This window comes from Vulpes vulpes, chromosome 1 (assembly GCF_048418805.1).
Source record: "Vulpes vulpes isolate BD-2025 chromosome 1, VulVul3, whole genome shotgun sequence".
NCBI classification, from domain to species: Eukaryota; Metazoa; Chordata; class Mammalia; order Carnivora; family Canidae; genus Vulpes; species Vulpes vulpes.
The window spans coordinates 29,829,050-29,856,880 of record NC_132780.1 but is presented as its reverse complement, the minus strand read 5'-3'; the positions used below and the strand labels follow the sequence as shown (position 1 = coordinate 29,856,880).

At 44.1% G+C, this 27,831-nt stretch overlaps 2 protein-coding genes across 17 annotated transcripts in view; one reads left to right on the top strand and one right to left on the bottom strand.

Moving 5' to 3' along the window:
* The window catches only part of SLC1A1 (solute carrier family 1 member 1), a 77,180-nt gene extending 67,667 nt beyond the window's left edge, over positions 1 to 9,513 (top strand). The window contains exons 9-12 of the mRNA XM_072761747.1: positions 40 to 162; positions 581 to 775; positions 6,058 to 6,192; positions 7,351 to 9,513. Of these exons, the coding sequence (XP_072617848.1) occupies positions 40 to 162; positions 581 to 775; positions 6,058 to 6,192; positions 7,351 to 7,597 (700 nt within the window). The 3' untranslated portion in view covers positions 7,598 to 9,513. The remainder of the gene's footprint in view (positions 1 to 39; positions 163 to 580; positions 776 to 6,057; positions 6,193 to 7,350) is intronic.
* Positions 9,514 to 23,660: 14,147 nt separating this feature from the next.
* The window catches only part of SPATA6L (spermatogenesis associated 6 like), a 48,805-nt gene continuing 44,634 nt past the window's right edge, over positions 23,661 to 27,831 (bottom strand). For 12 of the 16 annotated variants that reach the window (XM_026001608.2, XM_072761644.1, XM_026001609.2 and 9 more), the window contains one exon: positions 23,661 to 26,025. The gene's annotated coding sequence lies outside the window, so the exon portion shown is untranslated. The remainder of the gene's footprint in view (positions 26,026 to 27,831) is intronic. The other 4 variants (XR_003235392.2, XR_012002200.1, XR_012002194.1 and 1 more) reach the window with 1 other exon arrangement.

Here is a 27,831-nt window from a genome sequence, read left to right as displayed (position 1 = left end):
GGTATCATCTATGAACCTGCTTCTCTCTCTCATTCACAGTCTCGCGATCCACTCCATTATCATTCTCCCACTGATCTACTTCATAGTTGTACGGAAGAACCCTTTCCGATTCGCCATGGGAATGGCTCAGGCTCTCTTGACGGCTCTCATGATCTCTTCCAGGTAAATAGAAGAGGGGTGTCTGGGAGGATCTCTGGGCCACACCTAGTCAGCTCTCACTGGCTGCAGTCGAGAGCTGTCCCGGCCACATGCAGCTGATAACGCCCCAGCTATAGCTTGTGCTTTTGTAGCTGTAGCTGCCATTAACTCAAGGAATGACCTCTACATTCTCTGCCTGTGTCCTTAAACATTTCTGCACCTACTGGGTATTTCTTGCCCTCGTGGCATGGCCTGCAGCCCAGGTAGGTGTTACCGTGTAACTTGGAGCAGCAGTAGACACGGCACATTCTCATTCCTGGGCCTGCAGAAAATCCCTGCTTTGGGTTCTTGGTTTAGTTTTTGGCATAGAAGCATCTCTTCAGGCCGGGATTGAGCTCTGGCATTCCTAGACCATGGATTCCTTTCTCTTTTTATCACACAGTTCAGCCACACTGCCTGTCACTTTCCGCTGTGCAGAAGAAAAGAACCAGGTGGACAAGAGGATCACTAGGTTTGTGCTGCCCGTGGGAGCTACTATCAACATGGACGGGACTGCACTGTATGAGGCCGTGGCAGCTGTGTTCATTGCGCAGTTGAATGGCCTGGACTTGGGCATTGGGCAGATCATCACCATCAGGTAGGGCACGGGGTCACACTCATGTTCGTTTCTGTTACTGGAATTGTCTCAACTAAAAATCGCCTGTGGGGGTAAGAGATTGATCTCCTGTGAAAGGAGATCAGGAATGGTCCATTGGTAGATTGATTTTCTTGGTCTATAAAGTCCCTTCCCAGGATTAAACACAACTTTATTACAGGAAGTAGAATCATGGCATGCAGGATTTCTCCTTCAGGGTCTGGATAGCCGAAGGCATCACCATTCTTGAGTCAGTACACCCACTGGGTGCTAGGCACACAACAGATGCCAAGAACTCAGGGTTAGATAAGGGCCAGCCCCTGCTTTCAGGGGGCCCCCAGGATATAGGGGGATACAGATAACTAAATAAATGCTGGGGAGTGTGATAAGAACTATTATGGAGGTTCAAGGGCATAGGGAGGCACCAGAGAAGGAAGGGAAGGTGAGTAGAGGCTTCCCAGAGAAAGGGAAGTTTTAGTTAAGTCTTAGGAATAAAAATTTAGTAAGAGAAGAAGGAACCTAAGAGCTTTTGGGATAGAAGGACTAGCATGTACAGGGGCTCATGATAACATCATGGCCTAGTTGGAGAGGACACATTATTGGATACACTAGCATAGAGTACAATGTGGAGAACACAGAGGAACAAGCAGGCAGGGATCATCTCATGAAAGGCTTCATGTGAGGCGCCCATGGAAGGAGCTCAGTCTTTCATAATATGGACAGATTTGTATTTTCAAAGGGTATCATGGAAATATGGCGGATGGACTGGATGGGAGCAGGCATGTAAGCTAGAAGACTATTTAGGAGACTACTATAGCAGTCCAAGTAAAGAATTAAAAGGCCTATATTAGGGGCGCCTGGGTGGCTCAGTCAGTTAAGCATCTGCCTTAGGCTCAGGTCATGATCCCAGGTCCTGCAATAGAGCCCCGCGTCAGGCTCCCTGCTCCACGGGGAGCCTGCTTCTCCCTCTGCCTCTCCCCCACCTCCCATTGTGCTCTGTCTCTCAAATAAATAAAAATCCTTAAAAAAAAAAAAAAAGGCTAACAATCAAGGCACTGTCCCTGAGGATGGAAAAGAGCTAATGAATTCAAGAGGAATCAGTTGGATTCAGAGTGAGGAACAGGGGTGGTTAGGATGACCTCCAGGATTGGTGGATGGTTCTGGACTGGTACTTGGTGCTTATCAGAATAGAGACTAGTGGAAGAGAAAAGCAAGCCTAGGTGGGAAGATAAAGAGCTTATACTCTTTGTCACATTAAATCTGAAATGCCTTCAGGACATCCAGGTGGAACTCTGCAGTAAAAAATGTGTAGATACGATGTCAGAGGCATCAGCGGGAGGGCAGTCATCAAGCGTGTGGTTAGGAGTCCATCATCTGTGTTTGAGTCTTAGCTTCACCATGATTAATCATGACCTTGGCCAAGGTACTTGAATTCTGTACCCTTCTGTCTTCTCACCTGTAAAATGAGGATAATAATAGTACCTACATTTTATGTAAGTAGTGGTAATTAAGTCAGCGCTTGTAAAATGCTTAGAACAGTGTGTCCATCGTGAGTTCCCAGGAGATGATGAGAAGACTGGGACAGTGGGTTTGTGGCAAATAGAAAAGGACTAAGGACTATGCCCTAGAAAATCCCGATATTGGAGGCAGACAGAGGAGGAGAGAGCCGAGAGGGAGACCCAAGAAGGAACAGAAACGTAGGAAGAGATCCATGGAATCATCACATCATGGAAACTCAGAGAAGAGAGATTTCCAAGGATAAAATGTTCAACAGAGCCCAATACTGCAAAGAATTCTGCTCATATGAATTGTCTTCTCAAGTAGATGCTAAAAACGTCATTAATGAATTTTTCCAGAGTTGTTGCCCTGAAACAACACTGTTCAAGATGGTAGCCACTAGCCACACACACAGTTTGGACCAAGCAGACATAGGAGGATCCATCATTATAGAACTAGGCTCTGGCATGGAAAATTCTCCTGGACAGAGCTGCTTTGAAGGGATAGATTGGGTTTAGAGTTAATCCGGAGATTAATTCACCGTTCATTCGGTGTAGAGTGGAAGTTTAGGACTAAACTGAGTCCCTAGGCCTACACAAAGTTGAATCTGGCCTTTCCAAGTTAACTCACTCTTACATCCCCAGTACTTGGCACAGGCATATACTCCAGGCAGAAAGTAAGTTCTAACAATGTTCTAATACAGTATATTTTTAAGTCTTCCCCAACCCTAAATCATAAAGTATTTATTGCTGTTGGCTTGAAGCTAACTGAAGACAAGTGCCAATTGGACCATTGGCACATCAGCTGGGAAACTATATCTATGCTGCGTGGTCTATAAAAAGTGTCTGTAGCTTAAGAAGCCTGAGCCAAAAGAGCTTGAGTAAAGTCCTATAGGTTGAACAGCGATGAGTATGTTCAAAGTGAAATCTTGAATCATTCCTAAGAAAGCCCCACAGCCACCTGTGGTTCAGCGGTTGTTACTTTGGTTCTTCCAAGTATCCTTTGCTGCCTCCCTTGCCCTGGCCTGTGGGACCCAGTCTGCCAGTTCTTTTGGGTATTTGCCACTTTGTGATCAAATCCCTCACCCTCCCTTAGTCATGAGTTTCTTAGATATTTCTAACCGTTTTTGTTGTTGTCGTTAACCTGACTGCTAGACAAATCAACTTTGGGTGGAGAAGCTAAATAATTCACATCAAAACTGTCCCCATGCTCTGGTGTGTATTTTTTTAGGATTTTATTTTTAAGTCATCTCAACACCCAACATGGGGCTCAAATTCACAACCCCAAAGATAAAGAGTCGCACTGTCTACCAACTGAGCCCGCCAGGCACCCCTGTATCCTTAAATCAGACTCGCTGATAAATAACTACTGGCCCAGAGCCAACAACCACAACTGTGAGGCCCAGAGTGATCATTCACCTAAAATTTAAAATCCTTTCTGGCTCAGCCTGGGACAGAATAATGAAATAATAAACATGACTTTTCCCTTCACGAGTTACAGTGGTGGCTCATGTGGCTGATGGTTAAAGAGACCCATAGTTCATCTCCTTCTGTGGTCCGTTTGGCCTGGACATCAAAGAAACGTAAGCGCCATCCACCCAGTCCAAACCCTTTTGTGGTTTTATCGTAATATTCACTAATCAAAGGTTAGGACTGATTGAAAATAGGATGCATATTCTTATAACAAAAGATGATGGCTGGATGTAGGGCCTAGAAAAAGCTTGGAAGAGAAAAGACATGACAATAGTATGTTGTTTTGTAGCAGTGAGTAGTAATACTGGGGGCAGTAGCTCTGAGAGTAGCACCTGGTGATGTAGCAAAAGTGACATCAGTGTTTTAAGGATCTGGTGTGTCCAGCTGCTATACTGGATGCCCTCCATATACTGCCTCACTTCATCTTCGTGACGCCCTGCGAAGTAGACACATTCTCCCCATCCGACGCGAAGAACTGAGATTCAGAGGGAGCCTGCCTAAGGACATGCTGCTACTGGAAACAGCACAGCCAGATCTTTCTGATGCTAAAATCTGTACTCGCTTCAGTTCACACCCCAGGCCAGCCTGGATGGGACCCAAGCCAAGTGTCCTGTCTGAAAACTAGATCTCAATGCTTAGAAAGAACTCCCTACCAATGGTTGTTGTGTATTCTTCTGTGAAAACCCTCTAAAGACAAAATAGAATATATTCAAATAGAAGGAACAGGTTTTCATATTTCTCCCCCATCTGAAGAATTATAGTTCCCAGGCTCAGACCAAAACCAGTCAAATGGCTTTGGTCTGAGTTCAGAAGCAAGGTCAAGGCTGAAGGGCAGGGTTTTCTTTGACAAAATGGGGTTTGAGTTTTGACCCAAGCCACAGGCTATTGGGATGTGGTTAACCCTGATGTGTTGCGGCTTCCAAAAGGGATCAGTGGGCATGGGCACAAATCATGTCTGGCAAAGAAAACCTGCTGTTGCAGTCAGTTTAAATCTTGTTTCAACCAGCATTGAAATAAACTTAGGTTTTCCAAAGATTACTTAAGTCAGAACAGATCTAAAGGATTATGTAGGCCTGAAACTTTTCGAAGAATCGGGACACCCCAGAAATCTGTAATTTACTGTAAATTTGTGGCCACAGCCACTGAAGGAAAACACACTTGTCAAAGAAGGCTGGCCTCTGTGTGACCATGCCTTCAGATGCCATCTGCAGCACATCACTAGGCAGACAAATTAGTAATAGAATCAGCTTCGTAAGAATTCTGAGGCTCTTTGAGTCCACAAGAATATGGATTTGTGGACAGTATCAGGCATTCTTCTAGTTTAAATGGACAGTTGCTACATCTTCACCTTTCAACCCAGAGGCCTCCTTGGACTCAGGATGAGAACATGCATCCAAAACGTAGAGTGGGCATCCTCTCAAGTTTATTCTGATTTGGGGGCTTTTCAGGCCATGGTGAGGGTTTCCTCCAAAATGACCAGATTTAAGTAAGAATGATACTGCTGATGAGAAACTCCACATTCCAAAGAGAAGAATCCCCAGCACCACATTTTATCTGTCCAAGAGGAATCTTTTTAAATACACAGTAAGGACATTCCTTTGACTGCCTCTTCCAGCTCCAGAACTCTCTTCCTTTTGCAGAAAGTGCATCCACTGGCAAAATGGAACAGTCAGGGGTACACACTTGTACCTCAGACCCGAGGCATTGCTCTCTTTTCTGTGCTATAAAGGGCAGCCCCAGAGGCCAAGAGTCTTATGATGTCAAGAGAGTGCATAAGACCTGCTTGATCGCCTTCCCATTCCTTCACCTTCACCTGAAATACCCTTCCCATCTACCTGTACGCCTCCCTCTGACTATCCTTCAAGGCAACATAAATTCCTGGCACATGTTAGATACCAGTTAATGGTTGGCTGGGTGAGTAGATGGCCTCAGGGAGAAAGAAAGGAAAGCCGGCAGAGAGGTAATTGGCACTTATCGTAGTTGATGGTGCATGCATGCATAGGCAGCTGATGCCTGCCACGAATACCCCACTTGGTGAACTCTTGCCTTCCTCTTGAGTAGCCCTCTTACCTATTCTTTGAATGCCTCTCAGGCAGCTTTTCATATCCGTGCACTAGAGAGATTTGCCACATCTCCCCCTGGAAGGAGGTTGATTCCTGCTTTGTCCCCCACAGCTCTCTAATGAGGCAGAGCTGATGCCCAGCAGAGAGCAGATTCGAAGCGGCCAATTTGGGGACACACCAGTAACAGGCACTGGGGCCCCAAAGGGACAAACGGGTGTCTAACGCCTTTTGCACTGGTGTGTTTTGGCTGCAGTGTCACGGCCACGGCTGCCAGCATTGGAGCTGCTGGTGTGCCACAGGCTGGCCTGGTGACCATGGTGATCGTGCTGAGTGCTGTGGGCCTGCCGGCGGAGGATGTCACGCTAATCATCGCTGTTGACTGGCTCCTGTGAGTTGAAATAAATGTACTGCCTCGGCCGGATGGGGAGGCGGGCTTCCCAGCCCTGCAGAATCGGCAGCCTGTCATCATTCTGTCCTCAGATTGTCTAATGAGCCATCTGTTGCTGCTTTAATTTCCCTCTGACCAGGCCATCTGATAATGTGCTTAAAAATTAACTCCTCCTAACTTTGAGCAGTGATTTTTAAAAGGCCGGTGATCTCCATTAGCTCATTATACCTGATAATGCTCAAGGATACCAGTCGAGTATGAGAGGAGAGACACACAAAAGAGCAAGGTGAAGAAGCCGGACCCAGACATTCCAAACCATATAGGCTCCCCTCGTCTATCCCAGCCCTGGGTCAGCCTCGTAGATTTAGAACTGCCTGGTTCCAAGGCAGCCCATCTTCCCAAGATCTTCTACATCATCAGGGGTGGTGGCCACGAGTAAAGGCTTGGGGGTAAGACAAGCTTAAGTTTGTATCGCCAGGATTCCTTCTCCGCTCCATGTCTTCCTGCCACAGCGTCTTCTCCAAGCCGTGTGGGAGTTAAGGCTGGCCGAGGGCACCACAGGGAGAAGCTACTCCTCAGCTGACCCATGTCTTCTGGGCCTGTGCTCTGCTGTCTCTCTGCTGGCTTGCCTGTAGAGTGATGTAATGTGGCAGAGAAATGACAACACCAGGGATGCACAAACACACAGGAACACTTGGATGTACACACATACACACACTCCCTTGTGGCATATATGCCACCCACAGGATCCCCTCACCTTCACCAAGAGAGGCCAGAAATGCACCAAGACAGAGGTTAGGGTAAGAGGCTGACTCAATTGTGACCCTCCCTCAGCTCCCCCAGAATATCTGCTAAGACTCTATTCACAGATCTTTGGGAGGAGAGGACAGAATTTGGGGAGACTGGGGCTGGATTTAGGAGGGTCGTTGTGACTTCTGGGGAGCACACACCCAGGGAACGCATTTGCTCATTCTATACTTCTAAGAGCCACCTTCTCCCCCAGGCCTATGAGAAGAGCCTCTCTGGTCCAGCCATGAGGACGGCATTCTCTCCATTTGCTTAATTCGTAACTGAGTGCTTCAGATCCTTTTCTCTCCCCAGTGGCAGATGGAAATGAACTTGGGGCCTCTTGTCAGACTCACCCTCTCTCTTCCCCAGGGACCGGTTCAGGACCATGGTGAACGTCCTCGGTGATGCGTTTGGGACAGGCATTGTGGAGAAGCTCTCTAAGAAGGAGCTGGAGCAGATGGATGTTTCATCTGAAGTCAATATTGTGAACCCATTTGCCTTGGAATCCACAATACTGGATAATGAAGACTCAGATACCAAGAAATCCTATGTCAATGGAGGCTTCGCGGTAGACAAATCTGACACTATCTCGTTCACCCAGACCTCTCAGTTCTAGAGTCCCTGGCTTCATAGGACCAGGAATGATGAAGGACAGCTCCATAAGAGTCATCTCTTAGCAAATTCAAACATTAAATAAGGAAAAGAAAAACATTAATGGCCAACTGTACATTGGATTTGATATAGAAACTTCCAGATTATTTTCTATATTTGGATTCACAGCTTTCACTCTCGGGGTTCTGGGCTTTGGGGGTGGGGTAACATGAAAGAAAATACATGAAAAAGAAAGCTGGATTGTCTGCAATTTAAAAATTCTAAAGTTTGGAAGTAAATAGAGTCATAACTGTTGGATTAGGACATGGATATGGAAAAAAAATTGCTTTCTCATACACAGTCCAGTGTTTTGAGTTTTTAAAAAAAATACTCTCTGATTACAAATTTTTACTCAAGCTTTCTATTGGCATGGATTTCCTTTGACTTCTCACATTTTTATAGATTATAATGCATATAAACACCCTCCCCCCCATTAATGTGCCAAATTGTCCATTTTTAACTCATCTCCAGCCAATTTCAAAGAAACAACTTTGAAAGAAAACAGACCAGCACAATTCTGCAATCAGAGTTTTAAGATGGGTGTGGGGTTTTGTGGGAAGGTTCTTTTTTCAATGTACTGTATTGGGACACTGGTAACTCCTACCCCAGTGTTCAGTATAGAGCTAGATATATATGTATATATTTATTATTTTCATATAAGTTGCCAGACAGAGATCAGAATTGAACTGTCAATGTGAAATAAAGAGCTTTCCTTGTACTTGAATAATAACTATGATCTCAATCCAGATCTGCTTTGGGGCTTATCCAAACTCCTCTCTCAGGAGCATAGGAATGAAATATCATGTTGTCTGATTGTTCCACGTCTGTGTGTCAGCCTCAAAGCAGATATGTATTATGGAGATACTCCAAGGTGGCATCACCATTTATCTACAACCCCCAGATTCCTGCTGCTGGGAGGGAATCCATATCAGCTCTATATACAATTGTATACAAAGGTGTCACTCATACAAGGCTGGATGTGTTTTTATCCAATTGGAAGGCTTCATTCTTCCAAGATCAACTAGACCCACTTAAAAATGACAGGACTTTGCCCTTTTGTACCCATTAGGGCCTAAACAACAGTGGCAAGCTACCAGCTAAGTTGTATTTTAATATGGATCTGATGGACTAAACAAGTCACATTGGCCAGTGTCTTCTTGCAAAGGAAGTCCCACAACATGAGATCTTGGTTATGAGTGGTTCAGGGAAATTCTTCCATTGTATGAAATTCATCTCCTCCTCAAGGGAGGATGGTTCCAACTAGTAGTCTAGTAATCTCAGCCCTGGTCATTACAATCCATTTCCCTTCTTATGCTAATTTATGGAAATAGTTTATTAAAATCTGTGCTTCAGCACTCATCTTAAAAATAACACTTAACATAAAAATTTGTATTTACACGGAGATCCAAAATAGTCACGTTTCTGCAGTATAGCCAATTTAAACCTGTGCTTTTTTATATTTAAGAAAACCAGAAACTGTGCCAAAGATGGTGGAAAAGTAAACAAATGCTCAATGTTGACTACCTGTACCCTGAAAGCTATAAGGGAATGATCCTAGATTGTCGTGTACACATCATAAACGTGGACCAGTGATTCAATGTTAGTCTTCGAAGGGAAATATTGATGTTGTGCAGTGGAAGTAAATCTAAATATCGATGCAGTTGAATCCATAATTTGTCATGGGCTGAAAGGTCCTACCCTCTTGGCAGTTTGCTCGGATCTAAGGCACGGGAGTTGGCAGAGCTGTTCGTGAACTGCAGGTCATCCTTATTTTGGAGTGAGTTTGTAACGAGCCTCTTAACACACTGTGCTGTTAACTCATTAAAGAGAACGATGTTCCATTTCAGTCTCAATAAATACTTCTGCCCTTCCTCCTTCCCAGCCTTGTTCTTTATCTCTTCTTTTTACTCAGAAGGGGTGTGGGAAAGTGGAGACGTGGTCAGTTGATTCAGACTGTCAACAGATGATTGTTTTCAAAACTGTTTACGCTCAAGAATGAAAAAGCAGGCCTTGGGGAAAAGTACTCTTCTTGGTTCTTCATGTGAATCCATGGGGATGATAAGGCTGAAATACAGAACCGTAAGTGATGAACAGTTCATCCCTATTGTATCACTGAGGTGGAAGGGAAGGTATAATTTGGCTAGAAGTTACTATACTGGGAAGTCGTCTTATCTCCATATGATGGTGCCCTGGTTTCACTGAAGAACCAATCCTGCCCTCTGAAATGTGCCTACAAACCACAAATGCTATATTCAGGGATTCCACACCCTGCCCAGAACCTGAGTCATGACACGGTTCTGCTGGTGGACTTACTAGCCTATGACAGACAACACGTAAATAGATAACTCCCTAACCTACCAAGAGAGGACACCATTTCACAGAGAGCTGATCACTACCTGACCAGACTAATTGAGGATAGTGACCTCTTTAGGGAACATGGGATAAAACACCCAGCCCAACTACTTAGAGATTTGTTTGGGAGAGTTAGTACACCTGAGCAGGGTCCTCATATGACTTTGATCTTGCCCAAAGTATACTCATGTACAGAGGAAGTGTTATCAGCTCTAATAAATGACTATTTCTCAACAAATCTTTGTGAGTCCACCGGGCACCAGGCCATTTATTAAAAACACACCCCATCCTTAGGATAGCTTGAGAAAACTGTGTCTGGCTTATAATCAGGCAGTGAGCCAGCAATGGTGTTGGCTTTGCAGGTGTTAAGAATCTTCCCTCTTGGAACAGAAGGAGGAAATGATCACGCAGAGCCTTGGTAGAATGCCAGGAAGATTCTATGCAACAGGATCGATATTTCGTGTTCTCTTAACTCCCCAGCAAGGGCCCATAGAAACCAGTGAGTGGGCACACAGCTCTGGTACCGAATCAGATCTGGGACTCTTGCCAATGATCTAAGCCTTGGTTCTTATCCTGTGAAATGAGGATAACAAATCTTGTCTCGTGAGACTGCCTTAAGTATTCAATAAGAAAATGGATGTGATGTATTTAGCACATAATATGTTTAGTAAATGCCATATACTCACCTCCCATGGAGAATCCACAGACATGCAGCTTTACCAGCTGTTCAGATGTTTTAGGGCCCTTGCCACTGACATTACAGTTGAGGATTACAGCTCTTACCACTTGGCCTTACCTGGGTTATTAGAGCAAACAATAAATGCAACCTACTGAGATTTAATAAGCAAACTCCATTCTATAAAGGGAAAAGCTTGGTGCCTGGGTGGCTCAGTCAGCTAAGCATCTACCTTTGGCTCGAGTAGTGATCCCAGGGTCCTCAGATCAAGCCCCACATCAGACTCCCTGCTCAGTGGGGAGTCTGCTTCTCCCTCTCCCCCTTGCTCATGCCTGCTGTCCGTATTTCTCAAATAAGTAAATAAAATATTTACAAAAAAAAATGTATAAAGGGGGAAAGCCCTTTCTGAAACTGGGACATTTTCACAAAAACAGTAATAAGATCTAGAATATTTTGTAAAAGATCACCTGCGGATTAAGCAACCGTAAGTGTTCACAATCTTCTGTGCTCTGAGACACACGGCAGGATTTGAAGTGCTCAGTCTGCATGTGTGAGGCTGAGATGTTCTGAAATCACAGTAAGACATGAAGTTCACGTTTATCATCTTGGTCCATAAATCTCACGTAACTGTCTCCACCTGCTGGAAGTAGACTTTGTTCTGGGCCCCACATGGGGCTTCTTAATACCCGCTATCCTGGGAAGCATGCCTCCCTCCCCTGAAATCTTAGACTTTTTAAGTGAAAGCCATATAAGATAAACAACCAGAAGTCAGTGTTGTTAAATTAGCTTTGGGAACAACATATTGATCTGTATATATTGAATTAGGTGACTGCACCTGAGTGTACAAAGTTATTGACCGCAGATGGGAGGCCCTTGGGGACATTTCCCAGTGGCCTAGGCTAAGTAAACCACAAAACTCCTAAGTAAGCAGCAAGATCTAATTCCACAATTAATGTCCCACTTCCTGTCTCACTAGGAAAATCCAATGCCACGTGTGATTTGGAGGCTGTCTCTCCAGGATTATGGAGATGTTTCTGGTTTCCTCTACAAATCTCCATTTGGCCTGCCCATTTATAAAGTATCACAAGGTTCAGTACAGTTATTAGTAAACCTCCTGAGCCCAGATAAAATCAATAGCCCTTTTGTTGTTTTGTTATTCTTGTTACTCTTGTTGGAGGAAAGCAGAGGCCTCATCTAGAGAGAGTTCACTGATCTCTAGAGCACCTTGCTAGACTGGAGCTGGGAAGCTCTGGCCTCGGAAGAGCAAAAGCTATTTTGCTTTTTTTTTTTTTTTTTCCTGAGGCTATTACCCATAGAGAAGCTTGCCCCACAAGAGTACCATTTATCAAAAGATGGAGGCAAAGAAATCCTGAAACTAATATACAGAATCCACCAGACTCCTGAGTGGTAGTGTTTGGATCTCAATCCCAGCACCATTCCCATCTACCCACTCCCATTTTTCCTCCAAGAAGATGCCTTTCCTGACAGACTGGAGCCAGCTCTGATATCACCATGCCTCCGTGACTCAGAAAAGGTATTTGCTACCTTATGAGGACATCACATCCTCCTTCTGCACTTCAGGGCATCTGAGGGAATGCAAAGCAAGCCTGCATCATCTGGGCATTCCAGAGTCAAAGGTCTGGCTGCCAGGAGCCAAAATGAGGAGTTTGAAAATCTGGTATTAACCAAGGTCTGTCTTATGTTGTCGGGACCCTGTAGAAAAACATGTTTTCCAAGATGAGGGTAAGCCCGGTTGAAATGAATTGAGTGGTTGGTCCCAGGAGGACAATCGCCGAAGAAAAGGCACCACTCCATCATTGCTTCATCTTATGGACATGCCTTAAGAAAGTGCCGAAGGCATGTACATTTTAAAGATAACTTTGAGGGACGCCTGGGTGGTTCAGCGGTTGAGCGTCTGCCTTCGGCTCAGGTCGTGATCCCGAGGCCTGGGATCGAGTCCGACATCAGGTTCCCCGCAGGGAGCCTGCTTCTCCCTCTGCCTGTGTCTCTGCCTCTCTCTCTCTCTCTCTGTGTGTGTCTCTCATGAATAAACACATAAAATCTTTAAAAAATAAAGAGGATTTTGATCTTCCTCCAAGTATTCAAATATAATTTTCATTTAAGGAGTCCCTGTATTTCCAAGGTCATCTGCTTAGCTTGGCAAGAATAATTAGAGGCCCACAGAATGATTTGTCTGAACTGAGGACTTTGGAGAAAAGAAAAAAATAAGATTCTCCAGAATGAATCTGTGGATAACAAAATTTCCAGGTCTTTAGGAAACTGTGTGGATCTGATGAGGCTCAGAGAATAGCTGTGGAGCTCATACTTGTTATTAAAAAAAAAACCACCAGTTAGCAAGAGAAACAGTGGCTGATGCTTCCCCAACACTTGCTTTTGTCTTCCCAGCACCCCAAAATGGCTTTAATTCCCAGGGCTTATGCACTAATCCTCCATTTCCTAATTTAGCCAGAAAGGATAAAACAGACAAGACTGTGTCAACTTCACATTAAGCTCACACAAACTCAAAGCTCTTTGCTGGGTCAAGAGGGGTCAGATAAGTCAGAAAAACATGCCACCTGTAGCTGATGAGAAATCAGAAGAGCAAACAAGACAGCCTCAGGCTGCAGGGATACAGACTGGCACTGAGGAAGTTTGCTCCCATTCCATTCCAAGTAGACAGCCACCTACCCCGTTCCTGGGCATCATCACCTTTTGTAAAAATGACCCTCTTGGGGATCCTGGGTGGCTCAGTGGTTTAGCTCCTGCCTTCAGCCCAGGGCGTGATCCTGGAGCCTCAGGATCGAGTCCCACATCAGGCTCCCTCATGGAGCCTGCTTCTCTCTCTGCCTGTGTCTCTGCCTCTCTCTCTCTCTCTCTCTCTCTCTGTGTGTGTGTGTGTGTGTGTGTGTGTCTCATGAATGAATAAATAAATAAAATATTTTTAAAAATGACCCTCTAGGGCAAATAAATGTCCAATTTTTTTCTTAAATTTATTTGAGGAGGGAGGGCCAGAGGGATAGGAAGAGAGCCTCAAGCAGACCCACGTGGGGCTCGATCCCATGTACCTGAGATCATGACCTGAGCCGAAACCAAGAGTCAGCTGCTTAACCGACTGAGCCACACAGGTCCCCCAGGTCCAATTTCTTTTAAGATGTTGAACCAACTGCTGCAGGTACTAAGTGAGGAGTTGTCCCTGCCAGGATGAGTGCAGAGAAGGATGGGATGTCATGACTCCAGAAAAACAAACAGCAACAACAGAGAGGAAGCTCATTTTTATTTACTTGACAAATGTTTGTGTAGCAGTGACTGTGGCAAGCACTGTTCTTAGCACTTAACAAATAGTAACCCTCATTAAATAAACAAAAACAAATATTAACTCATTTAACCTCAACATCATGAAGTCGGTACTGTTATTACCTCCTTTCTAATGATGCGGAAACTAGTACAAAAGGTTCGTCTGCCCCAGATCACACAAGAGAGATCACACAGCAATTTGGCTCCAGTGTCAACATTCTTCACCAAATACTGAGAGCCAGAGAAGGCCAGGAGTGCTAACTTTAAGTTTGGGGAAGCCTAAAATTTTCAAGACACATAATAATCATTGTTAACACCTACCAAGTGTTAACTGTGTGCATGACGCTGTCCTAAATATTCTACATGCTTAATGGCATTTATCCTTCTCAACACTCCTAATAGGCAGGTATCATTACCCTCCATTCTCCAGATAAGGGAACTATGGCTTGGAGAGATGAAGTGACTTGCCCAAGTTCACATAGTGGGACTCAAATTGGATTCTAAAGCCTGTGTTCCTAACCATTGAGGTGGTGCTTTATTATTTTTTTAAGATTTTATTTATTTATTCATGAGAGACACAGAGACAGAGAGAGAGGCAGAGACACAGGCAGAGGGAGAAGCAGGCTCCATGCAGGGAGCTTGAAGTGGGACTCAACCCCAGGTCTCCAGGATCATGCCCTGGGCCGAAGGCAGATGCTCAACTGCTGAGCCACCCAGGCATCCCAAAGTGGTGCTTTAACATGCCTAAAAATCCCATGAAAATGGAAAGCAAAGATAATCAAAAACCTCCCATCAAGGAAAAGTCCAGGTCCACATAGCTTTGCTAGTGAATCTAACATATTTTTAAAGAATACTAGTCCTACCCAAAGGATACAAAAATACTGATCAAAGGGACATAGGCATCCCAGAGCATTATCAATGATAGCCAAACTATGGAAAGAGTCTAATTGTCCACTGACAGATGAATGGATAAAGAAGATGTGGTGTATATACAATGGAATATTACTCGGCCATAAAAAAGAATGAAATCTTGCCATTTGCAACAAAGTGGATGGAACTAGAGTGTATTGTGCTAAATGAAATCATTCAGAGAAAGACAAATACCATATGATTTCACTCGTTGTGGAATTTAAGAAACAAGAGATGAACTTGGAAAAGGAGAGAGGCAAACCATGTAACAGACTCAACTATATAGAGAACAGAGGGTTGATGGAGGGGAGGGGATTAAACCGGTGATAGGGGTTAGGAAGGGCACTTGTGATGAGCACTGGGTATTATAGTAAGTGATGAATCTCTAAATTCCACTCCTAAAACTAATATTACACTATATGTTAACTAACTAGAATTTAAATAAAAACTTGAAACAAAATAAAAAATAAAAAAATAAAGAATACCAATCCTTCTCAAACTCTTACAAAAAAATAAAAGAGGAAGGGCACCTGGGTGGCTCAGTCGGTTAAGTGTCTTCTCAGATCGTGATCCCAGGGTCCTGCGATTGAGCATGCATTGGACTCCCTGCTCAGTGGAGAGTCTGCTTCTCCCTCTGACCCTCCCCCTCCCCCTGCGCATACACATGCTCTCTCTCTCTCTCTCAATAACTAAATAAAATCTTTTTTTTTAATAAAATCTTAAAACTAGAAGAGGAGGTAATACTTTCAAATTCATTTTCCAAGGCCAGAATTACCCGGAAATCAGAGGGAGACAAGGACATTACAAGAAAAGAAGATTATAGGCCGATATCCTTGATGAACATAGATGCAAAAATCCTCAACAAAATGTTAACAAACTGAATTCAACAGCACATTTATTGAAAAGGTTGATAAACTACGATCAAGTGAGATTTATTCCTGAGATATAAGGATGGTTCAACATCCACAAATCAGTAAGTGTGAAACACAGTAACAACATGAAGGATAACAATCATATGGCCATCTCAATATGCAGAAAAAAAATTCAACAAAATTCAACATCCTTTCACGATAAACTCTCAACATATAGAAGGAACATAGCACTACATAATAACAGCCATATACGACAAGCCCATAGCTGACATCATCCTCAATGGTGAAAAGCTTTTCCTCTAATATAAGGAACAAGACAGTTATTCAACATAGTATAAGAAGTCCTAGTCAGGAGGATCTCTGGGTGGCTCAGCGGTTTAGCGCTGCCTTCAGCCCAGGGCGTGATCCTGGAGTCTCAGGATTGAGTCCCACGTTGGGCTCCCTGCGTGGAGCCTGCTTCTCCCTCTGCCTGTATCTCTGCCTCTCTCTGTGTGTGTGTCTCTCATGAATAAATAAATAAAGTCTTTAAAAAAAAAAAAAGAAGAAGAAGTCCTAGTCAGAGGAAGTAGGCCAGAAAAAGAAATAAAAGGCATCAGAATCAGAAAGGAAGAAGTAAAATTAACTGTTTACAGATGATATTATATACATAGACAACCCAAAAGACACCACCAAAAAGCTAAAATAAACAAATTCAGTAAAATGATAGAACATAAAATCAATCCACAAAAATCAGTTGAGTTTCTATACACTAACAACAAATTATTAGAAAAAGAAATTAAGAAAACCATTCTATTTACACTAGCATCAAGAAGAATAAATTACTTAGGAATAAATTTAACCAAGGAGGTGTAAGACCTATATTCTGAAAACTAAAGCACTGATGAAAGAAATTGAAAAAGACGCAAATAAATGCAAAGATTCTAGGCTGATAGATTGGAAGAATAAAGATTTTTAAAAATATCCATACAACCCAAAGCTTTTTATAGATTTAACCCAATTCCCAATAAAATTCCAATGGTATATTTTTTAGACATAGAAATAACAATCTTCTCTTTCTGTATGGAACCACAAAACACCCCCAAATAGTCAAAGCAATCTTGAAAAAGAAAAATAAAGATGGAGTCATCACTCATCCTGATTTCAAACATTACAAAGCTATAGGAATCAAAATAGTATGGAATTGGCATAAAAACAGACACACAGATCAATGAAACCAAATAGGAGACCAGAAATAAATCCATGTATATATTCAATTAATTTCTGACAAAGGAGCAAAGATTATACAATGAGAAAAAAAATGGTGTCCTCAATAAATGCTGTTGGAAAGGGACACTTGGGTGGCTCAGTGGTTGAACGTCTGCCTTCAGTTCAGGTCGTGATCCCAGGGTCCTGGGATCAAGTCCTGCATCCGGCTCCCCACAGGGAGCTTGCTTTTCCCTCTACCTGTGTCTCTCATGAGTAAATAAAATCTTTTTAAAAATAAGAAATTAAAAGTAGAACCACCCTGCAACCCAGCGATTCCATTTCAGGGTACATTTCCAAAGGAAATTAAATCACCACCTCAATGATATCTACACTCCCATGTTCATTGCAGCACTATTCACAATAGCCAAGATGTGAAAGCCACCTAAATGTCCATGGATGGGTGAACAGGTAAAATGAACGTGGTATATACACACAATGGAATATTATTCAATCTTAAAACCAAAAGAAGGAAACCCTGCCACTTGCAGTAACACGGATGAACCTAGAGGGCTCTATGCTGTGAAATAAGCCAGACAGAGAAAGAAAAATATGCTGCATGGTATCATTTACATGTGGAATCTGAAACAGAGTAGAATGATGGTTTGTCAGTGGCTGGGGGGTGGTTGGTAAATGGGTACAAACTTCCATCTAAAGTACAACATGGTGACTACTTGAGCACTGTCCTGTATAATGGACATTCACTAAGAGAGCAGAACCTTATGAGTGCTCACAAAAAAAAAAAAAAGGAAAGGAAATATGAGGTGATGGAGGTGTTCATTAACTCAGTGGTGCAACTCTGTTCACGATGTATATACTTGTGAGGATCAATTTTACTCAAACTGCCCCCTCCTCATTCTCCCAATCTAGCAAAGATCAAAGTGCGTCTGTAGGATCTCCCACACCCCCTGCCCACTCCATCTGACCTCCTTTGTAGTTGATACCGTGTTTTCAGATCCTTGCTTCGGATCACTTTCAAATCTTTCATTCAAAACCTAATCCCCCCAAGGGTTCTTGCCTGTTCCAACCAGGGAAGGCAGCAGAATGAAATCGGGCACCCAATTTCTCCTTCCCTTTCTTGCTGAAGTTCGGACACTGCACAGCAGTCCTCGTGCTCAGCCTCCCCTGCCTCCCAGCCCCTGGCACCTCAGTCCCCTGCGGCCTGGCCTGCACCAGCTCTCCCAGAACCCCAAGGTAAACCAGCGCCCTGCTTCGGAAACCCAGTGGGCATGTTCTCAGCGGCCAGCTTATACTTTAATGCACTATTTGTCCCTGTTCATTGGCTTGTTTTCACCACGGTCTTCCCCCCTTGAGTACCAGGACATTAGGGGGGCTGCCCGATGCCCTCCTGTCATCCCGCAATCATGTCTGCAGCCTCTTCTGGCTGCTCCCCCTGCCCACCACTCAGCCTATGCCGAATGCACAGCGGCCCCTCGAACATTTGTGGTTTGAACAAACAAATTCTATCTCCTCCTGGTCTCTCTCCACCAGAAACTCATTATTATGGCTTCAAGCACCAGGACTACACAGGTAATTACCCAGATGGGAGTCCACCAAATCTATAGCCGTTCTTAGTGGCTTCCCTGACCTCCAGCCAAATGTCAGCTCCACATTCCCAACTTCTACTGGCACTTCCCTTGGACCTCTCCAGCAGCTTTTCAAATTGAACTTGTCCCAACTCAATCTTGTAAATTTCTCTCGGAGTTTTTCTTCTCAAAATTGGCTACTGTGGGGGCACCTGGGTGGCTCAGTGGTTAAGCGTCTGCCTTCAGCTCAGGTCGGGATCCTGGGGGCCTGAGTTCGAACCTGTGTCGGGCCCCCTGCTCGGCGGGGAGTCTGCTTCTTCCTCTCCCTCTTCCCCTCCCCCTCCTCGTGCTTGCTTGCTAGCTCTCCCCCTCATGCTCTCAAATAAGTAAATCAAATCTTTTTTTTTTTTTTAATTGGCTACTGTGTTTTCAAAATTGCCTTTATTTCCACAGAAACCTAATATCATAACAGTGTCTTCCCTCTTTATCCTCAAAAGGTTTGAGGTTGCAAGGCAGGTCTACAGAGATTTACCCATTTATTGAAATCTCTCCACTTTGGTGGCAGGTGGGAGCCCCTGAGTACAGCGCTGCCTCTTTGTGAAGTGAGGCAAGACTGAGCCTCTGTTCAGACATGAGAACTGGGCATGGTGCATCCCTGCGTCTTCTCTTCCCGTGTTCTTCTTGAATAAGCAACATACATCTTCATAAGCCTCTAAATTCTCTTTACAACAATGAAACCTTCACAGTAGGAAGAAGATTCAGAAGAATAACAAAAGCCCCCACCTAAATCCAAGAGAAGGCCCCCACTGCCTCTGAGCATCCCACCCTGTGGTAATCCTGAAAGTTCTGGCCCTACAGCCAAAAACACTATGAAAAAAAAATCCCTCCCCAAAAGGTTTGACTTGGCCTCCTCTTTTATCCTTAGTCCTGAGGTTCATCTCACTCAGTTCACGGAGAATGCAAATCTGTAAAATAAAGGACACTGTGTCCTTATGTTGGCAGAGTAATTATTCCCTCAATCAATACTTCATTCCTGTTGATTAAATATTTCACCTTCACTTCGCAACTCAGCCCAGTCCAGCTGATTTAAAGGGGCCAGTGTCCCCATCCCTGCACCCCATGCACCATTAAAGCACCGTTAAAATAAGCTGCTTGATTATTTCTTCCCACCCCTGACGGTTAATGGCCCCTTTCTTCTCTATGACCCTCCCACCCAGTCCAGATTCTATTTCCAGATTTCTTCAATGGCTTTGTCATAGCCTCCCTCTTGCCAGCCTCTACCCACTCCCAAACCACCCTGAATAAACAATCATATGAATAGCCTGCTTTCCCATCTCAAACTCTAATGGCTTCTTACTGTCTATAGCACAAAGTTTAAAATATGAGGCCTAATATTTAAGACACTTCAGAAGATATCCCTAGCAGATATTTCCTCCTTCTCCATACATAGATCTTCCATTAGATTCCAATTTCCTAACTTTTCCCAAACCTCCTCTCCACCTGGTCTTCCTATTCCTTACTGTCAAATATTCTTGGCCCTCAGCCCCAAGACCTCATCATTTCTAATATTATTTCTAACCTCACGGAACCCAGAAAAGTAGCAGTATCTTGGTCCATAATCAGATACTGCCTTATTAATTTTTTTGCCTTATTAATACTTGATTATAACATAATAAGATTGAGTTCCACAAACTATTGATAATAATTCAGTATCATTTTCGATATTTTTTAAAGATTTTATTTATTTGAGAGAGAGAGAAAGCAGAGGGCAGGGCAGAGAGAGAGAGAGAGAGAGTGCAGAGCCCGGTGTGGGGCTCAAACCCCAAGAGATCACCACCTGAGTGGAAACCAAGAGTCAGATGTTTACCCGACCGAGTCACTCAGGTGCCCCTCATTATTCGATATTCTTAAATAGAAGTCAAAACACATGGCTACAGGCAAGATTCAGCTTCAGATCAGCTTTATGAGATCAGAGAGCCTTTTGTCGTTTTAGATTTGAACTTGAATAATTTGAACACCTTGCGGGAAGCAGACTTGTACTCTCCATTTCACCCAGTTCCCATCACTCATGGTTATTTCAGGCCCCACTGCTTCTGACAGTCACGAATCCTGCCTGGTCATGAAGGCATCAGTTTGCAGCACCCTCTGAGAGTCACACTTGCCACATCTCATTGCCGTAGTAAAGTCCTGAGACTCCAAGAGGGCACAGTCTGTATCTTCTACTCCTTACATAGCTCATCTCCTGCCCCGCCCCACACGGCACAATACAATACTAAGCACATAGAAGGAGCTTAATAAATACAAATTTTTTTTAATAAATACAAATTGAGTGATTCCATATGAGACTGTGGAATCAATTTAGTGAACCATCAGGACTGGGAGACCAAACAAATCAATGAACAAAAGATGGTATCCAAAACAAACAAACAAACAAAGGATGGTATCCTTCGCCCTGCTGAACTTCCCTTATGCAATGACATGTGAACCTTCACGATGGCGAATTTTCTCACCGTGAATCTAGTACTTGCAGCAATGACACCTATTACCCACGATCTGCCCCTGTGAGTCACCCCACTGAAACAGGTGTGATATTTCTCTCAGTTCAAGATACCAATTTAAGTAAGTGTCAGTTCGAGGAGGAAAAGGAAACAGGGATTTTTAATTGGGGGCAGAGGAAAGGAGCTAGCTTTCTAAAAATGCTATTTACAGACATAATATTCCAGTGACAGGAAAGCAGAGCAGAAAGCACCTCTTGTTGCCCTAAACAAGAAGTGGTTACCCTTGTTCCAACTTCTGTCAAGGGACCTTAGTTGCCCTGTCACTCTAGTGGAATGTTCTGAGTTCCTTTTTTCAAACCCCTTAGGTTGAATTATCCAGTAGGTACAAGCCTCGGGGATAATCAGGTGACAACCAAAGGGGGTGGCAGGAAGTGGTAGAAAAAGTATGCGGTTTAGAGACAAAACAGGCTAGGGTTTGGAAATTGGCTTTGACACTACTTAGCTTTTCTGAGCCTCAGCATCCTTAGTAAAAAAAAAAAAAAAAAAAGTTGGGGGGAGGACAAATGCCTTCCTCAAGTAATTAAATGAGATGCAAATAATAGCAGCCGGCACTTACTGAGATTTATTTTGTGCCAGGCACTGATATAAAGGGCTTTCAATATGCTAACTCATCTGCTCACAACTGTAACATTATGAAACAGATACTATAACTGCCTCCATTACACACAGACTGGACACTAAGACAAAAAAGAGATTCTAAGTCACTTTTTGCCCTTCACTCACTTCATGGCAGAAGCAGGATTCAAATCCAGGTGCTCTCACTCCAGAGCCTTCCCTATGATGCCCTTGCAGAGCACTTGATATAGCGCTGGTAAACCGAGGCTGTCAACAAAGGAATGAAAAAATGGAAAGAGAGCAGGCAGGAAGAGGGGGGAAATGCTTTATTCCATTTCTTTAGGATCCCAAATCTCCCAAAGTTGGACTTTCCAAGACTGTAGCTCTCCCTCAACATTGCCCCTGTCCTGGCCTCCTCTGTGGAAGAACCTAGAATAAACCACCCTCCACACTCATTCAAGGCATTCAGGACACACAGTGATACAGCCTGGCTGGTTCAGAAGCATCCCAACCAATCACAAGCCAAAGGCCCCAGACCCAACACGAGTCCCTTCAACTCTCTTCCCTTCGAGCAAACTCCCTACATTGCCAGAGGTCTCTCTTCTCCCTCTTCCCTTAAAAATCTTAATTCTGGGGGCACCTTGCTGGCCCCATCTGACTCTTGATTTTGGCGCTCAGGCTGTGTTCTCAAGATTGTGAGATCAAGCCCCTAGTTGGACTCTGTCCTGAGCATGGAGTCTGCTTGAGATTCTCTCTCTCTCTCTGCCCCTCCCACTCATGCTCTCTCTTTCTAAAATAAATAAATCTTTACCCCCCCCCCCAAAAAAAAAGAAAGAAAAGAAAAAGAAAGTCCTACTTCTGGGGACTCAGCAGTCTAGCAGCCCCCAAATGCCCTTCACCATATGTGGGGCAGGCCATGGTGGTGTTCAGTGCTGCCACCTTGGGGTTTCTGGTGTTGAAATGAGTCCCCACCACTCAGCCTCGTGTGACCCTCCCACACAGACATAACAAATCCAGCCATATATTATGTTTATTGTCTGTCCTATCAGAGGCAAAGCTGTGGCCACCACAGAGCCACAGAGAACAAAGGAGCCCCAGTAGGTGATTCTTACAGGTAGGTGCAGAGGATTGATACTATACTATGGGCTACAGGGTACTTCTAAAATAAAGATAAGAAAAATGCATACTTATAGGAGTGCTGGAGGATCGCTCTAAAAGATACAGAATCCCAAGGGGAAACTTTCACACTGGGAGCTCATTACTCTGCTGAAGAAGCTTCGACAACCCATCCTAAAAATGACCCATTTGCACCAAGGAAAAGCTCTAGTCCTAGACATGACTCAGTTTTTGCCAAATTTCCTAGCTCTGAAAGTAAAACTAAGCACAGGCTCTTTGTTCTGATGAACTAAATAGCTCCAGCTGCCCCTAGACCCAGCGTGGAGGGGTCAGTGGGAGCAGACCCAGGGAGCCTGGGGGGTGCAGCTCTTCTCACTGCCAGCAAGGTTCCCGGAGGGGGTCCTCTCCAAACCTGCATGTCCCCAGGAGTGCTGGGATGGGTCACCTATTCAGAGAAGGACAGCAGTGCCCATTGGATCACTGGTCACACATGGGCTGCCCTCAGAGAGGCCAGAGGGCTCCTTTAATGGAACTAATTGAGTAGAGTTATGGCCATCATAAGTTAAGAGCGACCAGGCATTCAGGAGCTCAGCTGAATGTGCACATATAACTCATAAATCCTCTCAGTTATGCATTTAAAATCAATCACCTTCTTTTACGTTAAACATATCATGTACACTCTCATTTTTTAAATCTTATTTATAATTCAGAGTCTGTAGGTTTCAGGTAACTTTGGGTCAGTCAAGTGATCTTAGCGAAATGGCCTCTTTGTACAATGACTTTTACATGGAGGGCCCATGAGATTTTCCCAGGAGCCTCTGCAAACCCAGACCCCCTCAAACCTGCTTAGAAAATATGGTCTAGGTTTAGACAGATCTGCAACTGTGAAAGTCAAAAAAGGAATAATAAATCGAAGCAAGACAGGTAGGAATTTTTATCATGTTTAATGACACAGATCTTCCCAAAGAAATCCCAGTTCATCACAAAATTATTCACATCATTATATACCCCAAAAGCAAAATTCCTCAACTGCAATCTTGGTCCCAATATGATTCCTCAAAATGGAAACAATTCCTTGAGGAATAAAAAGGTAAAATAAGGATAATTTAAACAACAGAGTTCGCTAATCAGAAAGTTAGAAAAAGATTGATTTGCCAAACAAAACAAAAAACAGAAAAGAATGGGCATTTAAGATCTTATCCCTAAACTGAATCAAGGAGTTATGCTCAAACCATTTCATAAAAATTGAACTGGGGCACCTGGGTGGCTGAGTCAGTTAAACATCTGCCTTTGGCTCAGGTCATCACCCCAGGGTCCTGAGATAGAGTCCCATATTCAGCTCCCTGCTCAGGAGGGAGCTACTTCTCCCTCCTCCCTCTGCTCCTCCCTGGTCGCTGCCCACCCTGCTGCTCATGCTCCCTCTCTCTCTCTCTAATAAATAAAAATGTTTTTTTAAAAATTGAAAAACAAAAATAAACCGTGAAGTCATGGTGTATATTTGAACAATAACTCGTATGGGATACCCATCCACTAAAACTGGGTTTCTTCTAGCTATTTATGTCCTTTTTTAAGTGGTCCTTTTCTGAGAACAGTGTCACAGCCTTAATGTAACACGGTATTTTTTTTTTACTTTTGATGACTACTAGTTGTCAAAATAGCAAACTGACAACTATAGTCCCAGACACACCCAGAACAGATAAGCAAGTGTAATTGAGCATTTGTGTTTTCCAGAAGTGGATGAAATGCTTGTTGTGTTTACTTGGCTGAAAGTCTGAGAAGAGAAAATAAATGAACTTTGTTTTATTGTTTTTGTAGGATTTTTTCCTCCTTTAATTATTAATGTTGTTTTCTGAATTTACCTAACGAACCAATTCCTGTGATCATAATGAAAGAAGGAAATTTGACTCTCACTGAATCCTGTGAAAACAAAAAGGGATTTAGGGTATAGTAGAGGAAAGCCAGGTTGTAATGTGAAGGAAAGACCAAGGCTCCCGTTTTGAGGCCCCTCTGCTCCGAGCCTGTCTCCAGCCTCACATCACCCCTCTAGCACCAAGGCCCAGCCTCCTCACGCTCCCTCAGTCCACATGAGCATTTCACCAGGGCACCCTTCTAGCTCATTTTAAATCTGGTTTTGGCAGTCATATCTGCAGAGTATATTTAATTAAAGCACCTCTTTCAGAGAAATATTTGAGGAAGGTTTTGTTCCTCATATAAATGTATTAAAGCACCACTGGAGAAAAGGTGGGGGCGGGGAGGGGTAGATGACAGGAGTGGATTAAACTACAATCCAAAGAAACTAGTCTCTTCTTACAAATGTGTCCTAGAAAGTGAAACTTTAGAGCAAGATATGAATTCTCCATATGTAAGGCTCCCTCTTCCTAACTTTTCAGGGGACTTTGAGTCAATACTCAAGCCTAACACTAAAACACAAACAACAAAAAAAAACAGATTTACCAAAAAGAGAAAATCTTTTTTCTTGACTTTTTTCTTGACAGTTTTTTCCTGGAGGATTTATCAGGTTATTCCTTTGAATAGCAGCTTCCTGTAGTTCATGTAAAATGTAAGTTGAGAAAGGAAGGATGGAAGGAGAGAGGGAAGTAGGGAGGGAAAGAGGGCAGGAGGAGGGGGGATGGAGAGAGAGGAAGAGGAAGGAAGGAAAAATGTAAAAACTTTCCAAGAACACATCCAGTGGGGAACCTGGGTGGCTCAGTCGGTCAAGCATCTGCCTTGGGCTCAGGTCATGATCTCAGATTCCTGGAATCAAATCCTGCACTGGGCTCTCTGCCTCAGCAGGGAATCTACTTCTCCCTCTGCCCCCCCACCCGCTTGTACTTACCCTCTCTTCTCTCTCTCTCTCTCAAATAAATAAATAAAATATTTTTTTAAAAAATCAGTGCCACAAACGAGCAGCACCTGAAAAGGGGTCCTGACACTTTCCTTAGAATTCTAAAAGGTGCTTTCTAAAGGAAAAAGCACCTGCCACCCAACTCTGGTTATTTTCTAGGTGAAGCTCAAAACAAACATGTACACAAACAATAACACAAATTTTCCAGCTGGAAAAGAAATTATGAGCCCCACATAGGAAACACTTTAATCAATGACTCTTACCTGGCCACAAAAGACTGAGTACAGGGTTTGATTTGAAAGGGGTGAGACACTGGTGATTTGATACACATAACAAAAATGGTTGTTCATTTCTCTAAGGATGTGGGGGTTGGCTCCTTGAGAGAGATCTTCATGACGTTCCTCCAGCTTTCCTTCAGATTCCCCGGCGAAATTGGAAATTTCACACACTACACGTGGTACCAAGAAAAAGGCGAACAATTAGCACCAAGGAGAAGCAGGGGATGTCATTCTAACCCAATCTTGGCATGTAGCTCTCCCTGGGATCCCTCAGTGTCTGGACCCCCTCTTCCTCCCCAGGGCAGGGGGAGGCCACGTTTGGTAGCTCAATGCAGCAGCTGTGCATCCCTCAGCAAGTTACCAGCCTCCTCTGCATCACATCAGGATGATGATAAGCTGAGCATCGACCTCTTAGTCCTCCTCCTGAGGAGTCAGCACAGTCCTTGGCACGTAGTGACTGCACAGAAACTACACCGAACTGTTAAACATGCCCCAGTCCTATTCTATGGAACAGGAGCGTAGTTTTGAGCGCAGAGTGAGTTAGTATAGGATTGGGGAGTGTTCCAAGTCTCCCATCTCAATGGGAGGGTGGGGGGAGCCTTGCCAATGGCAAGATTTTCAATCCTATATGTGCATCAGAATCTCCCAAAGAACATTTATAAAAATGCCTTTTCCAGGCACCATCCAAAAGGATTCCAATTAAATCAGTCCAGAGGGAGGGATCAGGATTTTTCAGAGCTCCCCCCGCCCAGGTGATTCTAGTGCTCATTGAGGACACTGACCCAAGACTGTGACTTGTGATTTGGGTGCATGATCCCATCTGTGTGGTCTGTCAGACAAGGCCCTGGGATGAAGGAAGGTGTGGCATCATCCATTGTATCAATCCCCATGAGCCACCAAACAACAAGCCCCTCAGAAGCTGGCAACTGAGTCAGAGAGAGGGGGACCCCAGGGTTGGAGCTGGGCTTCAGGAGGCTGGTTTGCCTTTTGCCTTTGCAGAGAGGAAGGGATCCCTGTCAGTGGGAGTACAAAGGCTCCTGCCTGCCCCCTAGGGCCAAGTGAGGTTGGAAGCCACACCAGCCACGGTCCTAGGATCTGGAGGCCTAATGAGCTGTGACAGAGCAGAAACCAGCATTTTAATTAGTTTTTCTCCTTTTTCGGTTTCTTTCTTGGTTTCTTTCCATTTCGCTCTTCTTTAATTTTAGAGAGGTTTTTGTGCTACAATTCTTGTCTGGGTCTGAGAACATGAGGCCTGAGTTCCTTGCCCACCCTCCGGCTGGGAGCATCCCTAGCCAAGTGGCTCCTGCCAGCCATGGTGCTGGAGCCCTCGGTGGGCCAGAGCTGGTGCCAGGTGGTCAGTCTCTGTCCCCTTCTTGGGAGGGTTGTCGTGAGGAAAACCAACTATGATACAAGGCTGCTAGAAGGCACCTCTGGGAGAAGGCTGAGTTCCCGAGTCTGCCTGAGGGACCAGAAGGTGTCACAGAGGAGGGCCCCTTGAAAGTGGAGCCTCAGTGAGCGCATGCCTGACATGGGCCATGACACAGAGACAATCGCGCCTTCCAAGAAAACTAGGATTAATCAGGGAGGGGGCAGGAAGTGGTTTATAGGATTTTTTTTTTTTTTTTGGTGGCAAAATGCACATTTAACGCAAAATTTTGTTTATGTTGATAAGATTTTAACCACTTTAAAGTATACAAAGGATAATCTAGCTTATACCAAAGTACCAAGTCCCAAAACATCCCGAATAAGGAGAAATGGATGTATTCCAACCCCTCCTACCTAATTCTTCTACCTGTTCCCTTGTCAGACAATTGGATTTACTGTTTTTTTGGTTCAAGAATCCCTGGCCCTTCTGTGGTAAGAGTGAACTGTTTCATTTCCCCTCAGTCCTGGAGATCACTAGGGATCCAGGAGAGGAACAGCTAATCAACAGTGAAAGAGCAGAAGTAGAGAGGCAAGGAGATAAGAACTGGAGT